General features: G+C 39.4%; 2 protein-coding genes across 2 annotated transcripts in view; one reads left to right on the forward strand and one right to left on the reverse strand.

Annotated features, from left to right (window-relative positions):
- DCHS2 (dachsous cadherin-related 2) overlaps positions 1–27,127 on the forward strand; it is a 241,380-nt gene that overhangs the window by 108,935 nt on the left and 105,318 nt on the right. Inside the window, exons 2-3 of the mRNA XM_015080625.3 lie at positions 10,598–10,789; positions 25,700–25,931. Coding sequence (XP_014936111.3) covers positions 10,598–10,789; positions 25,700–25,931 — 424 coding nt within the window. The remainder of the gene's footprint in view (positions 1–10,597; positions 10,790–25,699; positions 25,932–27,127) is intronic.
- Positions 21,198–21,954, reverse strand: LOC106982468 (U1 small nuclear ribonucleoprotein C-like). The gene is given in 2 exon segments (XM_053216847.1): positions 21,198–21,630; positions 21,632–21,954. Coding segments are annotated over 2 exon segments (480 nt in total). The 5' UTR covers positions 21,923–21,954; the 3' UTR covers positions 21,198–21,441.

The raw sequence follows: 27,127 nt of genomic DNA on the forward strand, positions 1-27,127 counted from the left end.
TTCCTTTTCATTTTGTGGATGGTTTGCATTCCTATGCAGAAGCTTATTACTTTAATATAATATTAGCTTTATTTTTACTTTTGTTGCCTTTGCTTTTGTCATCAGATCCAAAAAATCATTGCCAGACTGATGTAAAGGAGCTTACCCATTATGGTTTGTTTTTTTTTTTTTTTCTAGGAGTTTTATGGTCTCAGGTTTTATGTTCAAGTCTTTAATTCATTTTGATTTGATTTTGTGTGATATAAGATAATGGTCCAGTTTCACTCTTTTTCATATATGGCTGTCCAGTTTTTCCAACACCATTATATATTCTTGGCTCCTTTGTTATAAATTAATTGACCATATATATGTGGGTTTATTTCTGGGCTCTCTGTCCTGTCTCACTTACCTTTCTGTGTGTTTTAAAGCCCAATTCCATACTGTTTTGATTACTATAGCTTTGTATTATAGTTTGAAATCAGCAAGTGTGATGCCTCTAGCTATGTTTTTCTTTCTTAAGATGGTTTTAGCTCTTCAGCGTCTTTTGTGGTCACATACAAATTTTAGGATTGTTCTATTTCTGTGACATATGCCATTAGGATTACATTGCATATATAGCTTCTTTTGGGTAGTGTGGACATTTCAACAATATTCATTCTTCTAACCCATGAGCATGGAATATCTTTCGATTTGTTTATATTTTCTTCAATTTGTTTCATCAATGTTTTGTAGTTTTCAGTATACAGATATTTTAGCTCCTTGGGTAAATGTATTCCTAGGTATTTTATTCTTTTTGATGCCATTGTAAATGGGATTTTTTTTAAAATTTCTGTTTCTGATAGTTCATTATTACTGTATTGACGCTAAATAGATTTTTTATATTGGTTTTGTATCCTGCAACTTCCCCAAATTCATTTATTAGTTCTAACAATATTTTTTTGGTAGACTATGGATTTTCTATATATAATATCATGTGATATGCAAGAGATAGTTTTACTTCTTCCTTTTTGATTTGGTGCCTTTTATTTCTTTTACTTGCCTAATTGCTCTGGCTAGGACTTCCAGTACTATGTTAAATAAAAGTGGCAAGAGTGGGCATCCTTATATTACTTTTGATCTTATAGGAAAAGCCTTCATTGAGTATGATGTTAGCTGTAGGCTTGTCATATATGGCTTTTTTTTTTTTAATGTTTATTTATTTTTGAGACAGAGAGAGACAGAGCATGAATGGGGGAGGGGCGGAGAGAGAGGGAGACACAGAATCAGAAGCAGGCTCCAGGCTCTGAGCCATCAGCCCAGAGCCTGACGCGGGGCTCGAACTCACGAACCGTGAGATCGTGACCTGAGCTGAAGTCGGACGCTCAACCGACTGAGCCACCCAGGCGCCCCTGTCATATATGGCTTTTAATTGTGTTGAGGTACATTCCCTTTACACCCACTTTGTTGAGAGTTTTTATAATGACTGGATGTTGGATTGTGTCAAATGGTTTTTCTACATCTATTGAGAAGATGATGATTTTTATACTTCGTTTTGTTAATGTAGTATATCATATTTATTGATTTTCAGATGTTTAACCATTCTTGGATCCCTGGAATAAATCCTACTTGATCATGGTGTGTGTTCCTTTTAATGTACTAATTGAATTTGGTTTGCTGTTATTTTTTTGAGGATTTTTGCATCTATGTTCATCAGAGATAATGGCCCATAATTTTCTTTTCTTATAGTGTCCTTGACTGGTTTTGATATCCAGGTGATTCTAGCCTCTTAAAATGGGGTTTGGAAATATACCCACTCTGGCTTATTTCCTTTTAATTTTTATTCTATATGTTGGGTATTTTTTTTTTTTTTGCAGAAATGGGATATCATATATAGCTTTTAGTTGACTTTTTTTCTTTTTTACTAAACATGTGTCTTTAAATACACAATCTTCATGGCTACATTGTATTCTATCTTTGAAAGAATTATAATTTATTTAACAACTTTATTGTTGAACATTTGGGTTCTAGAATAAATAATACAACATTATAAGTCTTTAATACAAATAGCTGTCTACATACTGTTTTTAGAAATATATTGAGGGGGTGCCTGGGTGACTCAGTTGGTTGGTTAAGCATCTGACTCTTGATTTCGGCTCAGGTCATGATCTCATGGTTTATGAGTTTGAGCCTTACTTCAGGCTCTGTGCTGATGGTTCTCTCTCTCTCTCTCTCTCTCTCAAAATAAATAAATAAACTTAAAGTAAATGTACTAAGTGGGTCAAAGGAAATGAATATTTTTAGGTTTGGGAGGATGTTTACCTCATATATATGAGGAACAAAGTTACTTCTCAGATAGGCTTAAAAATGAGTACATATTTATTTCATCCTTGCCCCACTTAATATATTACTTTAATGGTTGCTAGTATTTTAAAAATATTATTTTAATTTTTATTTATTTCATGACTAGTAGAATTGCATATCTTAAATATATGTTAATCTCTGTGACTTGTTTGTTCTTGTCCTTTACCCATTTTTCTTTTATAATGGAAAGTCATTATTATCATTTTTTTAATGTTTATATATTTTTGAGAGAGAGAGTGTGTGTACAAGTGGGGAAAGGGCAGAGAGAGAGGGAGACACAGAATCCGAAGCAGGCACCAGGCTCTGAGCTGTCAGTACAGAGCCCAACGAAGGGCTCCAACTCACCAATCATGAGCTCATGACCTGAGCCAAAGTCGGATGCTTAACCGACTGAGCCACCCAGGCGCCCCAGTCAGTTATTTTTAAAGGCCTATTTCCATGTTAAGAACATTAGCCTTTATGTATGTACGTGTATATAAACACACATATATATGTATATGCTGTACATATATATTGCAGATATCATGCCTAATTCACCTTTAAATTTTTTTGTGTATGGTATTTTTGACATAATGGAATTCTAAATGGTTATGTAGTTGTTGTATTGATTTTTTTCCTTTGTGATTTTTTGTCCATGTGTTTTAGTTTTATAATCCTTTTTTGTTTTGAAATTTCTTTCCGATGTAAGAATCAGCCAAAAATTCCCCTATGTTTTGTGTGTGTGCTTTAAACAATTTCATTATTTGCGTTTAACATATCTGTGTAGAATTTATTTTCATGTGAGGTTAATATCAAACTTGATTTTCCCCTCATGTACTTTGCCAATTTTTCTAGCAACTTATGTGGATAAACCTACATTCCTCAGTGGTTTATGATGTTTCCTTTGTAATATAAAAATAATTTAGGTTTACCAGGATCTGTTTCAGGTCTTGCTTTTGTGTTCTACTGATTTGCTTGCCAATTCTTTTTTTAGATTGCACTTTTTAAATTGTTTATTTGTAATACCTCATTGGACAAGTTACCCCTCACCCCACCCATAGATCTCCTTTTACAAAATTTCCGTTGGTTGCTTTTTTGGGAGAGGGTGGGACAACAAATAGTAGGATTAGTGGTTTCTTAATTCCATTCTTCAATTAAAGCAATAAAAACATGTTATCAGAGCAGTAAGGTTGCTTTTTTTTTTTTTTACTGTAACTTGAAAATGGATATTCAGTTTATTCAACTTCTCTGTCAGCTTCTCTGAAAATACATTTTAGGAGGTGAAAATAAAATACAGTTCTGTTACCAACCTCTGAATAGTTCTACATGCCTTAAGATAATTTTTTTTTTCTTTTGCCGGTTTTAGCATTTTGGATTTTATTCTATAATGATATAGCTTGGTTAATAGATTGTGTTTTAGACATTAAAATAGTATTCCTCAGTGAGTGTTTGATGGGACTTATGGAATATCTTGCTCTTTTGTTGTTGCTGTTGTTTAGATTTTATTCCATAATCATAAAGTTAGCTCTGCAGTCCAGGAGGACTTGGAATGGGATACGGAAAATTTGGAACGCGAGGAATTGTCATGTGAATACAAAGATTATAGGAGGTTGCAAGCAGATAGGAGCGAGGGGTACTCTCCTGAGCAACAGAAGGAATGGCCTGGTGGTTAAGATAAAATGCAAGTCAGGGGCGCCTGGGTGGCTCAGTCGGTTAAGCATCTGACTTCAGCTCAGGTCATGATCTCACAGTCTGTGAGTTCCAGCCCCGCGTGGGGCTCTGTGCTGACAGCTCAGAGCCTGGAACCTGCTTCAGATTCTGTGTCTCCCTCCCTCTCCGCCCCTCCCCCACGTGTGCTCTGTCTCTCTTCTCAAAAGTAAATAAATGTTAAAAATTTTTTTAAAAAATGCAAGTCAAAGTTAAGGGTTGTCCACGGTGAGCAATGGTGACCTTCTTTCTGGTCCTGCCATTCCTAAATGCAAAGTGTTGCATGGTTTCCATAGTATTCATGTACTCTTTTTCACTTTGCCAAAGATCACAGGATTGCCATCTAACTGTACCGTCTTGGCATTCTTGGGAACCATTTATATTTGGCCTAGCATTTGCCATGGACAAGATGCTGCGACCTGTATGATTCGATGAAATTCTCATCATCAAATTTCTCCCTTTAATGGACTTGTTGCCAGTGCCATTATGGCATTTGAAGTCACCATCCTGCCACATAAACCCCACATAATTTTTTAAAAGCAGGAACTTTTATAACTAAATCCCTTCTTCCCAGTGCTCAGAGCATGAAAGTTTTCTGCTGTCTTTGAGAGTTTGTCTGGAAACAGCTCTCAGGAGATGTGGCCAAAGGGCACGTTGGTGATGGGGATGTCAAAGAACGTGGTGGAGCTGAGCATGGCTGCATGGCATGGTGTGGCCCCCAGGAGTGATGATAGTGTCTGCAAAGCTATCTCATTCTTGTTCTTTTCTTTCTTTTTAATTTCAATTCCGGTGTAGTTAACATACGGTGTTATGTTAGTTTCAAGTGTAAATATAGTGATTCAACAATCCTATACAGTCCTCAGTGTTCATCCGTGATAAGTGTATTCTTAATTCCCTTCGTGTATTTCATCCATCCCCCCACTCACCTCCCATCTGGTGAACTTCAGTTCTCTATAACTAAGAGTCTTCTTTCGGACTTGCCTCTTTTTTTTCTTTGTTTGTTTGGTTTCTTAAATCTACATGACTGAAATCCTATGGAATTTGTCTCACTGACTTATTTCACTTAGCATTATACTCTGTAGATCTATTCATGTTGTTGCAAATGGCAAGATTTCATTCTTTCTTATATCTGAGTAATATCCCATTGCAAACATATACATACATATGTAATATATATCATCTTCTTTATCCATTTATCCATTGATGGATACTTGGGCTGCTTCCATAATTTGGCTATTGTAAATAATGCTGCAATAAACATAGAGGTGCATATATCTTTTTGAATTAGTATTTTTGTATTCTTTGGGTAAATATCCAGCAGTGGAATTACTGGATCATACAGTAATTCTATTTTTAATTTTTTGAGAAACCTCCATACTGCTTTCCACAGTGGCTGTGCCAGTTTGTATTCCCACCGGTAGTGCACAAGGGTTCCTTTTCTCCACATCCTCACCAACACTTGTTTCTTGTGTTTTTGATTTGAGCCATTCTGACAGGGGTGAGGTGATCTCTCACTGTGGTTTTGATTTGTATTTCTCTGATGATGAGTGATGTTGAGCATCTTTTCATTCTTGTTGTTGTTCTCATGAGTTTTTTTCCCAAGGTCAAAATAGGGAGGATGACCATGAAAGCTATTTCTAAAACATGCTTGCATTTTATGGGCAATATTAGATTCATTCATTCATGCAACAAATACTTACACATTCTCACTATGAGCCAGGCACTAGCATTGTGGATGCTGGAGAGATAACAGGGGGCAAGATAAGTGTAATACTTGCTCTGGAGAGTAAATTCCAGTAGGAGAGAAAATTAATAAACAAATAAGTAAAAATATATAATGCAGTGCAAAATAGAGATAAGGACTCTGAAGATAAGGAAGACAGGGTAAAAGGAAAGAGTATGGCAGAAATGAGTGTGACACTCTTGGATAACATGATCAGGGAAGGCCTCTGTGATTAGGTGGTCTTTGAAGAAACTTGAAAGAAATGGAGAGGCAAGTTATACAAGCTAGTGGGCTCTGGGACCGTCAAGGAGCCCAGCATATCCAGAAGGGAGTGAGTTGGAGAGTAGTGGGAGATAAGGACAGAGAAGTAGCTAGGGTCAAGTTAAAGGGTGTGATTTTACTGAGGTGACGATGAGAAGCTGTTGGAAGGTTCTGAGCAGGAGAGTGACATGATTTGATGCCACTTGAGTTGTATCTCTCTGGCTGCCTTTACAAAAAGTGGATGATGATACCGTCACTCAGAACACTGGGAGAAGAGTGGATTCGGGTGGTAGGTATCAGGAGTTCTGTTTGGACATACCACATTCGAAGTGCCTGTTAGTCACATGAAAGGTGATATCTAATTGGTAGTAGGATGATGCATGGATCTGGAGCACAAGACAAAGATACCGATATTGGAAAAACATATGTTGGTTTAGTATATTGGGCCTGGGTCAGATCACTCAGGAGTGTATTCATTTCCTAGGACTTCTATAGCAAATAACCATCAATTTGCTAGCTTAAAACAACAGAAATTGTTATTACTCATAGATGTGGAGGCTAGAAGTCCAAAGTCCTTCAGGACCTCTCCCCCTCCCTTCTATGTCTCTTCTAGCTGCTAATGCTTGTTGGTGTTCCCTGATTTGTGGCCCATCACTCCAATCTCTGCCTCTCTCTTCTAAGGGCACTTGTCTTTCGATTAAGGGCTCATCTGGATAATCTACAACATGCTGCTCTCAAAATCCTTAACCTAACCATGTTTTGCAATATAAGGTAATATTCACTCTTCTATCATATAAGGCAATATCCACAGGTTCCAGGGATTAGGACATGGACATGTCTTTTGGGGGCCACCATTCACTCACCACAGGCAATGGGTGTGGATTGAAAAGAGAAGCTGACTCAGGACTAAGCTGTGGGACACTAGAGTGTTCAGAGGCCAGGAAGAGAATTCAGAGTCAGTGAAGGAAATTGAAAGGAGGTCAGTGAGGCGTCTGGTGAGGAAGTGTTTCAATGAAGAGATGATGTGCTGTATGGAAAGCTGCTGAATTGTGTAGAAAATTAGGATTGAGCCTTGATTATTAGACTTGATAAGACACAGTCATTGGTGAACTTCCCAAAGTTGTGTTCAGAGAGTGGCATGATTGCATCTGTTGTGGTCCCCAGTGCTGAATCCACCTTCCACTGGAATATTATAATCCTGTTTTCACTGTGGGATCAGTGGTTGGCCAAGCACTTAGAATCTAAAAAGTCATTTTGTAATTTCTTTTTCTTCTTTCTATTTGAAGTTATGTTTGTGAGCGTATTGTGTCAATAACTTGGTTTCTTCAAGCAAACTGTTATATGCTCATGGTAGAAATTTTTGGAAATGACAATAAGAAAATTAAAATGGGATATTTCATTTGAAATTTCATCTAAACAAGCCATTTTTTTGCAACCATTTTTTTTTCTAGGATTTTTTGTTTGACTGCTCATGTTTTTAATTGGGCTTTCAGGCTTTTCTATCAATGTCACTGAATTCAGTGATCTGATTTCCCAGGAGTAGGTAAAGAACAATGTTGCTGACAATGTGTTGCCATATAACTTTAGGTTCCTTTTGGGTTTTTGGATAGCACTGTGAATGGCTGGGCAGGTAACCTCCAAGAAAACTTCCAAGTTGTTGGAAAAGGGACCCTCCCAGATCGAGAGGCCTGTGCTGGTGAGTCAAGTGCAAATAGATCCTTTCCATTTATAGAACATCAAAAACATGTATCCAAGAGCCAGTGTTCTCAATTTGTCTCTACAGATATTAATATAAGGGAAGTGGAAAAAATTAATTTCAGAAAGGTAATAAGGGAATCAATGAAATCTTAATATCATATTAATATTTTGCATTTTTATAATATCTGCATTAAATTTGTGAGCAATCAGACTGAGGGAGAACAATTCTTGTAAGTAAGTTTACAGTAAAATTCACCAGACTGATCTCAATCTAAAACAGGTAAATTGAGGGTAAGATGAAGAACACAGGAAGAGCACTGAAAGCGCTGAAATGTGGCTCTTTGAGTAGATTCAGGAAAAAAAAATCCCCCTGAGATCTACCCTTGATCCCCAAATTAGCACAATAAGGTGGTGATAATAGACTGACAAGACATTTCTCTCTTTGATTTAAGCATCTGTCTCTGAAGAAAAGGCCCAATGAGCTTATTTACCAATCAGATTTCCTCTTGAAGATTTGGCAAAGCTTTTTCCATTATCTGTTATTTAAATTGCCTACATTTATGTGTAAGACAGTGGATATTGGAAAATATAGACCTCAAACAGATGCTAAATTAATTATAGGTATTCAAGACCTAATCCTAGTAGGTAGAGTATGTTGTTCTAGAATACTAGATCAGTATTTCTAGGAAGTTGAGTAAAACTAGGGAGGAATATATTCTTATTTTAGAATCTGAGAATCAGAATCTGAGCTGCTGACATAAATTGAGATCAGTACTCTTATCCCACTTTTCACTTTTCTATTTTGCCTTGCCAAAAGTCCAGATGAGAGAAAGGTCTCAAAGTGGAAATAAGGAAACTTGCTTTATATAAGCCAAATTACTTGTTAATATGTGCTACTAAAGGCTGAGAATGAGTTTTAGAATTTAAGGTTCATTGTATTTATCTTCTAATCAAGCCAAAATTATTGAGAATACCATATGTTTTTAGAAGATATATTTGGTGTCTTTGGGAACTTGAGGCTACTAAATCACTAACAGCTGCCAGAATGGAATAGACCAAATGTACTTGGAATTTAGTTCTTTGTAGTTGGGAAGTTTGTGGATTTCCTGGTTCAGCCCATCTGATGAGAAGAATAACTCACAAACGTGTTAGCTGGTTGCACAGAATAAATAATATTGCCAGAGAATATGCAATAGACAAGAGTGAAAAGAAATTTACAAGACTGTGTCATCAGTTGAAAACAAAGGCAATTAAAGAGGGGATTAATATTGCCCATTGTTGAGTTTCATCAGATGCAGTGGTTCTCAGCCTCGGCACTGTTGATATTTTGGGCCAGATCATTATTTGTTGTGGGTTATAGGATGATTAGTAGCAACTCTAGCTTCAACCCGCTAGATGCCATAGAACCCTCTCCCTAGTTATGGCATTTCCAAATGTCCTCGTGGGACTTGACCCTGATTGAGAACCACTGTGTTAGACTACTCAGAGAACCCCCAAAGTCACATCCCAGTTGTATGCTCAAGATAGAGGGGAATGAAGGGAAGCCTTACTGAGAACATTGATTGTTGAACATGTTATTAATATGAGGTTTCGTTTGGGAAGCATAATAATTAAGGTAGAACTCCTGCATGCATATTGTACTAATAAAAAGTATATCACTTTATTTTTCAACCTAGAGTTAAGTGCTGTCCAACTGCCTGGATTTGAGTCCCAGTTTTGACAGTTTTTAGCTATGTGATCTTTGACAAGTTACTTAAGCTCTCTGAGCCTGACTTTTCTGGTCTGTAAAATGGAGTTTGTTTTAGGTTATAAGTGTAAATCTATGTTAAGCAGTTAGAATAATACCTGTTCTATAGCACTATAGTTCTTTTACTTCTTCCTTCCTTCCTTCCTTCCTTCCTTCCTTCCTTCCTTCCTTCCTTCCTTCCTTCCTTCCTTCCTTTTTTTTGATTAATCTTCCCTTAAAGTGCTTCATTTAAGTGTTATGTAGATGTTTGCTGTTACTGTTAGGAGGGTTAGCAAATGAAAAGAACTATACCAAGCCTATGAGCTCAAAATGTTTTGGGTTAAATCTAGTCTGTTGTGTTTCTCACTGTATATCCCCACAGTTAGTATAAATAAAGTGCTTTCATAATTTCAGTTACTTCATCTTTTCTACTGGGCACAAGACTACTGCCAACAGAAATGGTATTTATGGTCAAAGAGAAAGGGATCCTTACCTCTGGGCATTTGCAGCTCCACGTCAGTGTTTGGCAAGCCGAACATGGGCTGGATTTCATTTCCATGCACCCACAGGGCGTAGTGCCTCTGTGTAGTAGTCAGTGTGCTTGACTGTACAGGTCCTGATGGGGGCATTGTTCCTGGAAGGAAACCTGGCTTGGAAACTCAAACCTCCTACTCCAGGGTGAATTCTGTCAACTGGATAAGGTTACTAGTAATCATGCCATTTACTGTCTTAATTTCTCTGCCCTCCCTTGCTGCTCTGAAGGGTGGGTGCTTGAAGAGCTTGAAGAGCTTGGATATGAAAGGGACTCCACAGATACATTGTCAAACTGTTAGCGTATGGATGTTTTTAAACCCTTGAAGTTGGATGGGATCACGGAGGCACAGTGAGAGGAATAAGAAGAAAAAGGACCAAGGGCTGAACCTTAAGAATCTCAAACTTTCAGAGATCACATGAAAGTATAGGAATGGGCAAAGGAAAGTGAGAAGGAGAACTCAGACAAGGAGGAGGAAGGTGAAGTGAGTTGTCACACAGAAGGTAAAAGGAGAGAGTTAAAACTGAAGCCTATACTTTGTTAATGGCTGTAGGGGTTACTTGGTTGTGCAAATGATGATAGTAATTTATGACCAACTGAAAAGTAATGTTAACTTTTCCATTTCCTTACTGATCACCCTCTTGTTTTGTAGGTTAAAGCTTCTGATGCAGATGCAGGACTCTATGGCTTTGTTGAATATTCTCTTTATGATGGATTCCAAAGCTATGACACATCTCAGGCATTCCAGATCGACCCACATGATGGGAGAATCTGTGTTTCTCAAGACATCGACAGGGAGAGGGATCCAGCTACCTATGACCTCTTGGTGAAAGCTAAGGATGGGGTAAGTGTTCACGTATGAAATTTTAAACATACTCAAAAGCAAACCACTTTGTACACATCAGAGAGTACCAATGATTATCAATTAGCCAATCTTATTTCATAAATCACTACCTCTCTCCTTTGCAAATACCAGACATTATTATATATCATTTCATCCATAAGTAGTTCAATAATATCTGAAACAGATAATTACTTTTTAAAAACATGACTACAATAAGTTAACAATAATTCTTTAATAATATCTAATATCCTGGGGCGTCTGGATGGCTCAGTTGGTTAAGCAGCCGACTCTTGATTTAGGCTCAGGTCATGGTCTCAGAGGTTTGTAGTTCGAGCCCCCCATCAGGCCCTGGACTGAGAGTGCAGAACCTGCTGGAGTTCTCACTCTCCCTCTCTCTCTGCCCCTCCCCTGCTCATGCTCTCTCTCTATCTCTCAAAATAAATAAATACACTTAAAAAATAATATCTAATACCCAGTCCATTTAAAATTTTCTGGATTATCTAAAAACATCTTTTAAAAGGTGGCTTATTTGAAGTAAGATCCAAATGAGTTCAGAAATTGATTTGATTGCAATATCCCTTGAGTTTCAATCTGTAGCAGTCCACTCTCCCCCCACCCCCACCCCACCCCCCGCCCCCGCGCAGCTTACCTTTTCTCTGATGGTATTTGTTTTTGGAAGAAATCAAAATTTTCCCGTAAATTCTCCACATTCTGAATGTGACTGATTACATCCTTGGGATTTATTTAATGTGCTCTTTTATCGTATTTTCTATGAAGTGCATTTTAAGCCAGAACCCTGATTAACTTTGGGTTCATTTAGGTGGCGCTGTGTGCTTCTTATTCTATATCAGCAGTCACATGCCATTACTCCATTAGGGTGTACAATGTGGTGATTTTTGAATTCTATTATTACTTTTGCATTTATTATTTGGAATTCCTCTACTAAGAATGTTCTCTCATCAACTATTTGATTATCCTGAAATACAATTCGTAGAGGAGAGGTAAGATAAGGCTTGATTATTTCTCTTTATCAGTTTTAGAATAATGAGTTGGTGCATTTGCTATCCCCAAAGGGTACAGATGATTTTTTTTCCTATTCTGAAATTATAAAATTATAAAATTCCTGGATTTTTATGTTTGATGCGTTTCATGCGTTGCTGACATTAGTCTTTCTGATGTTCATATTGACTCATCTTAGTTCAGTAGAAGCACCTTCAATTTGACTCTTAGGTCTTTTTTTCCTTATGGTAAACTTTTAAATTGACATATAAAATGCATGCATAAAGGTGCACAAATTGTAGTACAGTTTAGTAGATTTTTGCAAAATAAACACATCCATGGAAGCAGACGAAGAAAGGGCCCCTCTCTTGGCCTCTTCCTTATCCCTCACCCCCACCTTTAAGGTTAATCACTGTTGATTCTAACAACAATCACTGTTGACTTTAAACTTTAAGCTTTCAGCTAATAGATTTATACACTATGTGTTTTTATTGTTTCTTTTGCCAAACATTATTTCTGAGAATCATACAGGCTGTTGTGTGTAGCAATAGTTCATTTGCTCTTATTGGCTTATAGTATTCTTTTATGGGAATTTGTGATAATTTTTTATTCAATAATTGATGGCATCCGTTTTAGGCTACTACCAATAGTGCTTCTATTAATATTCTTACACATGTAACTTGATGAACAAATGCAAGCATTCTATTGAGTATATATTTAGGAGTGGGATTGCGAGATCTTAGGAAAGCCAAACAAATTTTCAAATGGTTGTGCCACTTTATATGCCCACCAATAGAGTAGGAGAATTTTATTTTCTCCACATCCTCCCAACATTTGGTATTTAATGTCTTTTCAATTATACCAATTCTGGTACCTATGTAGTGGTGAATCACTTTGGGGTTTTACTTTGCATTTCCTTGATGACCAAATGAACTGATGAGCAGTTGATGAGCAAAATACATATGTTTATTGATTCTTTGTATAACTTGTTTTGTGAAGTGTCTATTCAGTTCTTTACCTGTTTTCTATTGTATTGTTGGGTTTTTTCCTTGTTGATTTGTATGAATTCTTTATATTTTTGGTATTCAAGTCCTCTGTTGGATGTATTTATTGTGTATATCTTCTTGCATTCTGTGGCTTGTCTTTTCATTCCCTTAATAGTGACTTCTGAGGAACAGAAGTTGTTAACTCTAATAAAGCTCCGTTTATCAATTTGCTTACCTTTACAGCTGGTGCTTTCTCTGTCCTTTTAGGAGTATTTTTTACCTTAGAGACATGAAGGTTATATCTTAGGTTTTTTCAAAAACATTTTTGTGTAACCTTTCACAGTCATTTTTTTCAGTCTAGTGAGAGGAAGTCTTGTTATTTCTTTTTTTCCAGCATGGATACTGAGATGATCATTCTTCCATCATTAGAACGTCACTTTTGTTGCAAAGCACATGGTTATGTATGTGTATGTCTATTTGTCTATACTGTGCTTAATTAAACTTAATTATTTAAGCTCTATAATAGGTCATGATATTGTGTATTCTTTTAGCTTTGTCCTTCTTTTTCAAGATTGCCTTGACTATTCCTGGCTCTTCCATTTACACTTTCAAGTACATTTTAGAAACAGTTTGTTCAATTTTTATTACATTACAGCAAAGATAACCTGTATACACACTGTTCTGTATTTGATTTTTTGCACGTAGTCTATTTTGGAGGCTTTTCTTGTTTCTTTTTTATCTACTTACTACTCCTTGGTTGGGTATTGCTAACACCTCTCTGGTGTAATCGTTCTGTTTTGAATGTGGTAGGCAGATCTACGTACTTAAGACATGAGTTGTTGGGAAAAATGAGTCTAAATAAATTTGCTATAAGTAAACATGTAGAAACTACCATGAAAATGCAGTCATTTATATTTGGTGAAACTACCATGATTTGATTAGATTTTTCAGCCCTGACTGTGTGGTTTCAGGAATTCTTGCTTCTTTGTAAGAAAAGATCTAGGAAACAAAAGTAGGAGTAAACAGAGGAATTTAGATTAATTCAAATCTACGTGATTATTCAAAGCTCAATGTATGCACACAAAAATATTAACGCAAGACTTCAAAAATATATTCTTAATAGATTTTGAGACAATTGTAAAAGGCCATCCTAGAAGTGAAAAACCAGTTTAAATCCAATTCTGCAGTAGTTAAACATCTGTTTCTAATTAGTTGATTTCAGATGATCTTGTAAAAGTGTATAAAGAAATTATCTTAATAGAAGTAAGATCGTTTAATGCCGGAAATTTTTTGTCTCCCAAAAGCAGTGCAGTTAATTAGGATTATTGGCAGTGGAATAAAAAAAAATCAACCCAGATATTTAATTTAAACCTCCTTGCTTTTGTTTGTTTCCATATTGAACCTGCTCTACACGAGTTATGAAGAATGCTTCCTTTTCCTCTCAGCTTACCAGACTCTATTGCAATGTTCACGTGCATCTTTAACCGTCTCTATAAAGCATTGCCAGACTGAACAAAAGGGATGTTTTATTTCCCAGCCAAAAGGTATTTTATTTTGTTTTAATTTTTTTAAGTTTTATTTATTTATTTGGAGAGAGAGAGAAAGAGCATGAGCAGGGGAGGGGCGGGGCAGGGGAAGAGAGAGAATCTCAAGCAGGCCCAGGCTTGAACTCACGGACCATGAGATCATGACCTGAGTTGAAATCAAGTCAGATGCTTAACCAACTAAGCCGCTCAGGTGCCCCAAAAAGGCATTTTATTTTAAAGATAAATGAGAAATTGTTTACCAACAGACTGTGAGCAGCTTTTTGCTAAATTTTAGAAATCAAAGAAGAGATGATCTCTACGTTGATGATTGCTATGCTCTGAATGTTTGTGTCTCTCCTCCCCAATTCATATGTTGGAAACCTAATACCCAAGGTGATGATATTATTAGGTGGGGCCTTTGGAAGGTGGTTAGGTCGAGAGGGTAGAGCCCTCATGAATGGCATTAGCATTCATATAAAAGAGGCCCCAGAGAGCCCCTTGGCCTCTTCTACCTTCTACCTTCTAAGGACACCAGGAGAAGTTGGCAGGCTCCCTGCCTTCACCAGGAGTTGACTGTGCTGCCACCTGATCTTGGACTTGTAGCCTCCAGAACTGTGAGAAACAGACGTCTGTTGTTTGTAAGCCACGCAGTCTATGGTACTTTGTTATAGCAGCTGGAATGGACTAAGACAATGATGTATGTGAGTCATAACATCCTTCTGTTTAAAAACCCCTTATTTTATAGAAGGAAAACTCTCTGAAAAAGCACAACATACTTCAGTTTTGTTAGAGCAGAAACAACCTTCCTGTCAGGGTACTCCATATTCAAGATTTCGCCCTGCTGTTTGGTTGATTTCTTCCTAAACCAGGCCTTGGCACAGACTCGAGCTGCCCTGCACTCTGAGTAGTTTAATATTGGTTTCATTATTATTTAGGTAGGAGCAAGGGAATGGCTGCCACTGGGGGAAAAAAACAATCTGTTATGCTCACACATTCCAAGAAGGAGGGGGGCACGCCCCATGATGGGATGGGGGTGTGGTATATGCCCAATGGGAAGCCCTGGGGTGGGTGAGGAGGCTGAGGGAGAGAGAGAAAACTGTGGTCAAGTGCCTTTCTTGTGGTTTCCATGGGAAGGAATGGGAAAGGCAAAATGAGCAGGCTTAGGCTTGGTTAGTTTGAGTACTTTCAACAAGCTCTTGTGCATGGAGTCTGTCTCTAGCTGTCTGTCACTTGACTGTGGGGTGATTAGGATAAATGAATAGTGGTTTGGTGTATGAAAGCCCAGTAAAGGATGTGGTGGGGGTTTGGGCTTCAAACTGGTTGGTTTGCATTTGAAAAGCATGCTCACCTGGTCCTGGACAGTCCTCCAGGATCGGCAAGGCCCAATGTCAAAGCATCAGACACAGAAAATAGAAGACATGGCTAATACACTGCCCTGGTGCGGAGTTCCCTCTCAGAGGAAGGCAAAGGGCTCACCAGAACTCAGTATACTTAAGGCCATGAAAAAGAAAATCTTTGCAGCTACCTCATTTCACTCTAGTTTATTGGCAGTAGCACCCACGTGATAATGAGAAAATTCACTATTCAATTTCACTTTCGGCCCAGCATAGGCTCTTAAATCATCAAAGGCAGTGCTTTTGCCATGGCCTGGGCTGCTTTCAGCCCTTTGTTGTCTTTTGTGTCAGACCCCACGTGCTCCCACGCAAGCTTCACTCAATACTGCCAGGTCCTGGGCAGATAGTCCACGTACTTTTCATCCGATGCCGTTGGTGACTGCTCTTCCTCTTCACCTTCCTCCCTACTTTTCTCTCTGGTGGCATCCTCCTCCCCATCGTCCTCTCTTCCTTCTGTATCTTCTACCTTATCTCTGTCCTCTTCCAAGTTTATGTCCTTTACATGCTCCCGAGTGTGTGACTCCACGTGTACTAAAGTCCTCCACTTCTCCATCCTGTGGGCATCAGAGTAATACAGATCATTCAGGAGGAACTGGCAGTTCACTTGTTTCAAATGTGCTCCCACAACAATAGAGCAACTCATGCTTCTTGGCCAGCATGGCAGTGGTGTCAGGACGTGGCTCTGTCAGAGGGCTTCTGGCTTCATCAGAACCATCTTCCTCTGTCCTGGTGCCTGGGGCAGATCATTTGTTCAGTGCTAAGCATCACCCCATCCTCTGTGACCACCTTTTTGACCACATCCGGGGATTCCTGGGTCCTGGCTTCCCCGCATTCCTGCTTGTTATCACTTTCAGGCTCTGCTTTTTTGTTTTTGTTTTTTTTTGACTTGCCTATGTTTTTCTTCTCTGACCTAAGTCCCTTCAGCTGTCTTGCAAACCAGAGGCTCTTTGTGGTGTCACGGAAGTACAGGCCATCAAATAAGCCACCTCCAGGGTTTCTTCCTCTTCCTGACTACAGACACGCCCCAAAAAGGAGTGTCTGTCTGATGATTCACAGCCACCAAAATGCTAAATCTAGCAGTGAGCTGTATTCCCCAAGGGATAATCTGAGTCCACACCTATTTGCCTTTCTTTTTTTCTTCCTGAGAATTTAGTGGAACATATTTGAATGTAGGGTGTGTTTGGCCACCTTTATTGACTATTTCCAATAGCCTCCACAGATGATTGTCCTCCCCTGTGGAGTGGAGTCACAGACGTTTGGCAGCCCAATTTGGGTGTGGGCCCTGTACCTCATGGGACAGCTTGCTCCACATGAATGTGTCCGGGCTAAAGGTATGCATATCATAGTGATAGATACAATCCCTTGTACCCTCATGGAAAACACCAAAAAGAATTAACTGTGTCTTCCAGGCTACTATCTGATACCCACTTTGACTTAAGGAACCTCTTATTGGTTTGACTTGCTCTCAGGCCTTGGTTACCAAATGAAGGACCCAACGATCTGTGTAGTGGATAGGGTCAACTCCTCTTTCTCCGGATGATCAGAGAACAACACATTCAATGTTGGTGAAGGTGGGGAACATGTGTTTCTATAGTCTGAGTCTTTGTAGCATCTCGTGTCTGAAAGTGGGCTATCAAAGCTTCAAGGTCTCCTCTTTCCCCAGCTCTTGGACATTTTCTTCTCCATCTTAGTGGCCTTTTCTCCTTCTAATCCATCATGTGGGTCCAAAGCCACACAGGGAGACCTAAGGAAGGAGCTGCATGTGTAGCCCGCCTGGAAGCAGATCTTCACGGGCGCAGTCCTGGTGTTGCTTTTTTTTTTAAATGAACGTCTTTTTAAAAAATTTTTTTTAATGTTTATTTATGAGAGAGAGACAGAGAGCAAGTGGGGAAGGGGTGGGGGGGGGGGAGAGAAAGGGAGACACAGAATCTGAAGCAGGCTCCAGGCTCTGAGCTGTCAGCACAGAGCCCAACGTGGGGCTCGAACTCACAAATCATGAGATCATGACCTGAGCCGAAGTTAGATGCTTAACCGACTGAGCCACCCAGGCGCCCCTAGTGATGCATTTTTAAAGACAAACTAGAAAATCTCTCCCCCTGCCCCTCGCCCCAACCATAAGCATTTAACAGTTTCCTATTTTTCACTTTGTTTTGGACTTAAAATTGCCTCCAATGCTCCTCCGTTTGCCTCAGAATATACAAGAGGAAGCAACGTACGTGCTTATGTGGCTGTGTGTGTACATGTGTGTATATATGTATTATCCAATGTGCAGTATTTATTCTGTTGTCTGCATAATCTTTATAAATTTCCTCTCTGATGAACTGTGCATTTCTATAGGGTGAGCCTGCCTCTGTCATAACCATTCTGTGCAGTATCCACTAGCAGCATATGTCCCTAATCAAAAAGGCTGGTAACCATGCAGATAGCAGTCTACCTTGGATTTGAAGAATAAATGAACTCAGACAAGACATTTTAGGTTCAAGATGTTGGATTTTAGGCCAGCATGAATGAACTTAAAACCATGAACTGCACCTTGACAGAAGACCTTTAACTGTGCATAATTACCCTGATAATCCCTGGTTTTTCCTCTGATACTTTCTCTCTCTAATATACATCCTGAAAGCTCTTTGGAAGGAAATCGCTAGGAACCCATTTGCTGGTGGTCACTAAAAGACTGTTGTCAGTCAATACAAATTTTGTTTTTCTTAGAAAATACCTAGATGTTCTGGGCTTCCTTGCTGCTGCTCTATTCATCCTTGTGATGACTGTCAAATTTTTTTTTAACTCAATCACTTCTCCTACTCCACTGGTATTACTTCTGAAATAATCTATTTTGGCTGCTACTGCTGTTGCTATTTATCTCCTAGAAGCCATGAGAATGCTATAAATTGCATAATGAAAACAAATAATTGGATTACATTGGAAAGCAAGTGGCTTTTCCCAATAAAGTGCTCTAATTTAATTATTCCATGCTTATCTCCAATTCCTTGTTTCCTGTTCCCATTCACTTTCACCAAATGAATCTGTCTTTTTGGTATGTATGTATTAACATTCTGTCTCCATTTTTGTGACATCTGAATTTGGTAGCTGAAATATGTGTCTGAGATAAAGCTATTTCAACTCTACCTCATCACTCCAGGCTTAGGGGAGAGTTGTGTCCAACTAGCAATATAGAAGATAAATTGAGTTAGCCCTTCAGCATTATATATATTCATGAGAAAACTTGGCTATTAAAGTACTACACAGTTGTGTGTACAGCCAAAAGATCTCTAGAAGAAACCTTGCTGAGTAAAAAGCTCACGTTCATCTTTCCCCTGGCTTTATTGAAGTATAATCGATAAATAAAAATTGTATACAGTGTCATGTGTTTTTTGTTTTATTTTTAAGTGTTTCTTTATTTTGAGAGAGAGACAGAGAGAGAGGGAGAGAGATTGAGTGCATGCATGTGAGCAGGAGAGGGGCCGAGAGGGAGAGGGAGAGAGAGAATCCCAAGCAGGCTCTGCACTGTCAGTGTAGAGCCCAACTCGGGGCTGGATCTCAGGAACTGTGAGATCATGACCTGAGCTGAAACCAAGAGTCAGATGCTGCTTAACCAACTGAGCCACCCATGACACCACTGTCATGTTTTGACATGCGTATACATTATGAAGTGATGACCACAATCAAGCTAATTAACATATCCATCAGCTCACATAGTGAGTGATAAGAGTGTTTAAGATCTACCCTCAGCAAATTTCAAGTACCCAGTACAGTAATATTAGCTAAAATCAATAGGCTGCACACTAGACCTCCAGAGCTCACTCATCCTGCGTAACTGAAAGGTAGGGCGCACTCATTTTAATTTCAATAGATTATATTATTCACAACTTCCAATTTTCAGTTGCTTTTTTCCTATCTTATATTTCATTGATTACCACTCCCCTCACTCCAGTTTCAGGAATAAACTGCTGCCCTGTTGCTTATGTTTTCTAGCTAGATTGTCTGAACTATATCTCAAACTGATTGCCTACCATTTTTTCAAATACACTACCAGGATTAATCCCTAAATGTCTGAGATACCACTCTACCTCATTCTTATCTCTAGAAGTTTAAGCTTCCTAGCCATCCACTGTTATCCATATTCTCATCCCCATTCTGCTCTGTTCATCCTTTAATTTGTTTTTTTTTTTTAAGTTTATTTATTTATTTTGAGAGAGAGAGACAGATGAAGAGCAAGCAGGGAAGGGGCAGAGAGAAGGAGAGACAGAATCCCAAGCAGGCTCCGCACTGTCAACGCAGAGCATGATATGGGGCTCAAACTCACAAACCATGAGATCATGATCTGAGCTGAGATCAAGAGTTGGACCAACTGAGCTGCCCAGATGTGCCCATCCTTTAATTTGAATCAATTACCGCCTCACCCGCTCTGTCCTCCCAAACTCTTCTTCCATGCCCTCAGGAACTCATGGTTCATCATTTAGCAGACTCCCTTAGAAACTTGTCCTGGTCTCTGACTGCTCCTTTAAGTTCTCGCCTTGGTTAAAACAGCCTGCTCCTGGGGTTACTGATTCCTGTCAAGCTTTCCACAGAGAAGCCCATATTCCACTAATCACGAACCGAGTGGGAGGTGTTGAGGTGGGTGCGTGCCTAATTGATTGCCCCATGCAACATCTGAATCATTTCTATTCCTTTCTCTATCAAAAACCAATTCACTTTTGAAATTTATCTTGCCAGGCCATTCCTTGGACTGCTTTCTTGTTGCTATCATATTCTAAACCTCCGTGTCATTTAGGACCATTACACCTTACAGTCTTCCTCTCTACCACTGCATCTATTGAACCATCCAACACCCTGAGCATCTCACTTCCTTGACTTTCTCACTTCCAAGGATCATCCCCTATAATTGCACAGCCTCTGAAATCTTGATCTCAAGCATGCTGTATTCTGATAAGCACTCTTACCTTTCCGTGTCACTTCCTGTAGCCTCTCCATTCTAGCTGACAGTTCTTCCAGGTTAGGATCTCTAGTTTATTGACCCACCATTAAGTCATTCAGTTGCAAAATCCCTTTAGTTCCCTCACTCCATAATACTGTCCAGGTGAAAATCCAGCACTGTCTACACCAGACTCTGCCTTTTCTCCAAATAACACTTGAAGGAGAGGTCTTTCCCTTCCTGACTACTGTCGTTTACATTCTTTGCCTTTTTTCCTATTTTTTCCTATTCCTCCAATATTGTATGCTTTCAAGCTTAGCACTTTCCCAAACTACTCCCAGCTTTCACAACATGCCTTGAGGGGATTGGAATTCAGGTAGGTTGGTTAAAAGTCTCTTACTATAATTTTTTTTAGTTTTGATTTAAATTCCAGTTAGCTCACATACAGTGTAATATTAGTCTCAGGTGTATAGTATAGTGATTCAACACTTCCATACAATATCCGGTGCTCATCACGACAGGTGCACTCCTCAATCCCCATCACCTGTTTAAACTGTCCCCCAGCTCCCCTCCTTTCTGAGGTGATCCCCATTCTTATTTTTTTTTAAACTAAAACAGTTGACAATTTTATTTTCACATTTCACGATACAAATGGAAATTGCTTTTTTTTTTTTTTGTCCCACTACTCCCTTGCAAAAACTATTCTCTGTTTGATAGGAAGGGGGAGCAAGTCTTCCTTGTCATGCTGTTAGAAAACACCCAGAGGCACAGCACCATGATCTCCTGGTGAAGAACAAGTAATATAAAATGGATATAAAGAGGTTCCTGTCTCTCCTTATCTGTCTGGTCGAGTCATTCCTGGCCGAGTGGGTACCATCATGGGACGGGCGGGAGGTCTCATCATTGGGGGCCCAGGCATCATTGGCATGTGGCCTCCCATAGGCGGCCTCATTCCAGGAGCAGGTCCCACTGGCATCATCCTAGGAGGAGGAGGTCCCATCATTGGCATCATGGGAGGGCCCCCCCATATAGGGTGCTGGCATCATACCAGGGCGAGGAGGACCCGGGAGACTAGGGGGAGGTGGAATCATTGCCCCTGCAGGAGGAGGAGCAGAGAATGGAGTAGGAGGAATCTTTCCTTGCTGAAATGCAGAAGTTGTTTTGTCGATCAGGCTCTGGGCTTGCTCTTCCATCCATTTCTGATAGTAGTCTTTCACATTCTCTTTGTGTTTCCTACCACTGCAGTGTGTCTTTCTCACAGATGGAGAGTCATGGGTGAGGTATGTGTCGCAGTAGTCACAATAAAACTTAGGCATGTTGCTTTGCAGACCGTTGGCCACTCCCTCCCGCCCCCATTCTTATTTTTTAGTTTTGATCACTTAATTTTTAAAATCATAGTAACACACTGTTTTCTCTTACTGTAATTTAAAAAATCAAGTGATTAAAATTATGTCCAAAAAAACCCACGACTCGTGGATAGGGAAAGAATAAGACAAAGTTAAGAAATATTCATGGATGGAATTTATGGGTTGTATTACCTATTCCCAAACGTAGCAGCTGCAGATAACAAAAATGTACTCTCTCACACAATTTCTGAGGGCCAGGAGTCTGGGTGGTTGTGACTCAGCATATCTCAGAGGCTGCATCATCAGGATAGTCTTAACCAGGTGGACTGAAGTTTTGTTACAGAGAATTGGGAGGTAAACACTAGGAGGGAAGTGAAGGAAGATGTGTGGAGAAATCTAATCAGCTTTCCAGGCTCCTCCAGACTCTGTAACTGCACACCAGCGGGAGACCGAAAATCTTGTTTGTTTATGGGGACCCATCTCCAGGATCCCTTCAGCACAGAGCTTTCTCTCCATTTAGCATATGCCTACCTCTGAATCATGAAGATCCACAATCCTTTTTCTGTAGTTCTGAAGCCCCAAAGCTCTCAGATAGAAAGTTTGTTTTGTTTTGTTTTTATTGTCCTTCTTATTTTATACCAATATTATATCAGCAATATGTATACCAATATCACGTTAGCAGTCAAAAGTAATGGCATATGTATTTTGGTATAAACTAAAGATAACAGAGAGATTAACGATAATTTTGAAAAAAGAGAGAATTATACGATACGATTTTATAAGATTCCAAATGTAAAAGAAACAATAAGAGAGGAAACACAGTACCATCATAGTTTATTGAAACAGAAGCCCTGCATGAGCATTAGAATTGACCTAATTCAACATCCCCTCAAAATAGAAAGTTTTTAAATCTCATTTAGTGAGAAACCTGACTTGAACGGACCTGAGGCCGTTCATGTTTAAATTCATGTTTAAATCCCTCTAAATGTGTCTTTCCATACATTTTGCTGCAGAATATTAAGCGTTTGGTTATGTAGGGCCACCCCAGACCTGACTAGGTATATGTGTACCACATCACCTTCCTAAAACTTGAAACATTCCAACACTAATCTATCTGGCCCCAAGTATTTAGGAAAAGGAGGCTGTAAAATCTTATAATGATGTGATTAACCATTATAAATGCTCTCATACATATTGTATCTCTCCTGCTTTACAGAAGATGCAGCCCAGACTCAGGGACTATCTGATTTTCTCTCATCTGTGGTCCCAGTTGCAGGCAGGGCAGACATTAGACTGAGATCATTTGGCTCCAGATTGTTCCACTGTGGCATAAACCCTGTTATACAGTGTTTGTCGCATAGATTATAAACAGGGACTCTGTCTTTTTTCTGCTAAGACTAAGTCCGTGGTTGGCATTGCCCTTAGCATAGTGTTTTAAAAGGTAGAATTTATACCACAATTCTTTAAAAAGTCTAATTTAAAAGAAGTCACCAGGGGTTTGGGGGATAAATGAATCTCTAGTCCCGTTCCAGATCTGCAATTTGCAGTCTCATTTACCTTGGGCAAGTCACTTAGTTTCTCAGTGCTTTGGTTTGCTTATCTATAAAAATGAGAGAAACCATCAAAATCTTTAAAAAGGGAGATTAGAACAATTGAAGGAGAAAATATATACAGAGCGCACTGAACATACATTCACCCTGGTTATTGTAAGAGAAAAGCAACCCCACTGATGAATTCAGTAGATAAAAATTGAATTCCTAAAGCAGGAAACCTGAGATCTATAATAATTTTCCTGTAGAAAGGTTCATTGTTCTATAAGAATAAGTTTTTCAGTTGGTTTGTCTATCATTTTACTTGTTTTTGGTAGCATTGCCTGATTTAGGATCGTCATGGACAGCCTAGGAATTAACATCTTTGCAAGGATCCCAAGGTGGAGAGATTGTCATTTCGCCTATCTTCCCCACTTTCTCATCACCTTCTCTCACGCGCTTTCTTATCCTGCACTCACACTGAGGTGACTTCCAGAATCCCAGGAGAAATATAAAAGGAAGGGGAAGGGAAAGGTCAAAGTTAAACAGAATGGAGAAGGAGGCCAAGTTGGAGAAACAGCAGGGTCTCTGTCAGGTGCCATGCAGGACTGTCTGTTCACGATCAGTCACCCTCCACTGTGGACCCACAGTTCATCCGGGGCTGCTGCAGACACAGCCCTGTCTGTCCAGTAATACGGGCCAAGGGCACTTCCCTTGTTTTCACTGGGTCGTAACCTTAGCCAGCCCTCATTTCTCCTATTCTAGTTGGTAACTGGCATGGCCCGGGCACCTTATTCCACTTAGAACATGGAAAACCACTCTATCTTTGAAGGTGTACTTCCCAATTGTTTTTTAGTCGCCAATGTCTAGGGCACTTGGGACCTCAGAGCATGAGAGCCATTTCCAGGTTTGTTGTTAACCTCACCCCAAACAGTACTCTCTTTCTGCCCTCCCTCACCCTAGGCCGGTGCTTCTTCCACCGGCCTCTTTGTCTCCTGTGCCAAATCTTCTTTTTTTGTCAGAATCCTCTTTCTTCTTTGCTCAGTGTATCCCTGAACAGTGGGAGAGGGAGGGGGTGGGAGAGAGGGGAAGGGAGAGGGGGAGGGAGAGGGTGAGAGAGAGAGAAGGAAAAGTGAGTGAGAAAGTCCAGGCTTTGTGACTTACTAAGGACTTTTGTCAAAGATGAAAGTATCAAAATATACCAGACAGAAATGGAAAATGGTGCTTTAAAGTAGGAACACATGTTTTGCTTTAGAAAAGTAAAAATTGCAAAGGATTGTTTTCTTCTATTGTATTCTCTCCCCTTTTCCTGATTTTTACTTGGAGGCAACTCAAAATAAAAGGGATGGGATCTATTCCTCTACTATGCTATGCACTCTATTACCTTTCTAAAACATGAAAAATCCAGAATTCCAAAGCAAATCTGACCCCAGATATTTGGGATAAGTACCTTCACTGCCACCATCCACTCCAGACTTGATTCTAATCACCTCCTAACTGGTCTCCTTCCTTCCACCCTCGCTGCCCTTCAGTTTATTCTGAATGCTACACCTAGAGTGACAGTTAAAATCTAAGTCAATTCAAACTACTCCTCTGCTCAAAACCCTCCAATAAATCCTCCTTTCAACGGCCCACAGAGGCCTCCATGACCTGCCCCTTGCCATGCTGACATCACCCTGCTGGCTTCCTTGCTGTTCCCTGAACAGGCCTGGGATGTACATTGTACTCCTGCCTCAGGACCTTTGCCCTTGCTCTTTCCTTCAGATTACTGAAGTCAAGCTCCCTCATATAGGTCAGTCTTTACTCACATGGTACCTTCTAAGTGAGACTTCCGCTGACGATCTTTTCTAAAATTACGTCTTGCTCCAATATTTCCTTACCCCTCCTCTTTAGCAGTTAAGATTTATCCTAGGGGTAAAAGTGTTTTGTTTTGTTTTTTCCCTCTTTGGACATCAAGAAAACTTGCCTTGAATATCTTTGAACTGTAGGCTGAAATTATTGCCTCCTAAGAGTTTTACGTGGTACTCTCATTCATCTTTAAGAGTCAGTGCTAAAGTACTGATACCATGCTCTTACACGTGAACTCATATCTCAAGGTTAAAAGTAATATGAATGAACTTCTTTGTTTTAAAATTCTTTTCTAGGATCTTTGTCAATTATTCTGCATCTCAGTGTTCAGGAGAAATCCATTTGTAATCACTTCTCATTTATCCAACAGGGTGGACTAAGCGCCCAAGCTTTTGTTCGTGTGGAAATAGAGGATGTGAATGATAACGCACCTGTCTTTAACCCATCAACCTATGTGATGAGCATTAGCGGCCAGACCCAGCCAGGCACCGAGATCATCAATGTTCTTGCCACTGACAGAGATTCTGGGATATATGGAACAGTGACTTATGAATTCATTCCCGGAGACCTGTCGTCCCTTTTCACCATTGACTCCACTACGGGTATGTGATCTTGGAACGGTTTTCCTCTGAAATCAGTAGCTTCTGCGTAACAGCCAGAAAATTGGCAAAAGTGCTTTTTTATTAGCAGGGATGCTGCAGGGCTCATTTCACCTTCCAGAAGGCAGTAAGGTATATTGTAAAGATCTGAGACTTCGTGGTTAGATGAGACTTGGGTGGGAGTTCAAGCCTTGTTTCCTACTGGTCTTATGATCTTTCTTGGCCTCAGTCTCTTTACTTTAAAAGAAGTGCTCTTGGGGTACATGGGTGGCTCAGTCAGGTAAGTGCTGACTTCGGCTCAGGTCGTGATCTCACAGTTCATGAGTTCAAGCCCCATGTTGGGCTCTGTGCTGACAGCTGAGAGCCTGGAGCCTGCTTCTGATCCTGTGTCTCCTCTCTCTGCCCCTCCCCCATTCACACTCTGCTTCTCTCAAAAATAAAATAAACATTAGAAAAAAAATTTAAAAGTAGTGCTCTTAATCCCTATGTGGCAAGGTTTTCTGAGTATTAAAGGCAGCCAATTATGAGAAACAGCTGGCCAATAGTATTTATTTTGCAAATGTTCATTTACTCTGTTCATATGATCTTGCCATCTGTGGATGATTTCCATCATTTCAGTGTATTAATAGATAATATTAGTACAAAGAGCATTGCATGGACATCCAAAGTAGATCCCTTTCTTCTACTAGGTCTGGCATTCTCTAGTATCTTTGGGTCTTAGCTTCCATGTTGTTAAAATGGTACCTAAAGCGACATTTAGTTCTCTAATATGGTAACTGCACCTGCCAGACAAGTTCAGTGGGTAAACTGAATCTTCTAGAAATAATCAAAATACAGGAGGTTATCATTCCCTTCTTACTGGTTTATTGGTAAAGTAATGTTTGAAATATTTGATTACAAGAAAATAGGAAATTTCAAGTACACTGTATTACATTGTAATACTTTTCAGATAGTAGAGATACTCTGGTCCTGAAATGATGCAACAAAAAAACCCCATTTTTTCTTTTACATTTTTCCTTCTTTTATATTTTTTAAATTTAATCTTACCTTATTGTAGTAAGAACAGTTAACATGGGTTCTGCCCTCTTAACAGACTTTTAAGTATACAATGCATTATTGTTGTTGACTCTAGGCACAGCATATAGCAAATCTCTAGAACTTACTCATCTTGCTTCACTGAAACTTTATGCCCATGGAGT

The sequence above is a fragment of the Acinonyx jubatus genome, chromosome B1, assembly GCF_027475565.1.
Source record: "Acinonyx jubatus isolate Ajub_Pintada_27869175 chromosome B1, VMU_Ajub_asm_v1.0, whole genome shotgun sequence".
NCBI lineage: Eukaryota > Metazoa > Chordata > Mammalia > Carnivora > Felidae > Acinonyx > Acinonyx jubatus.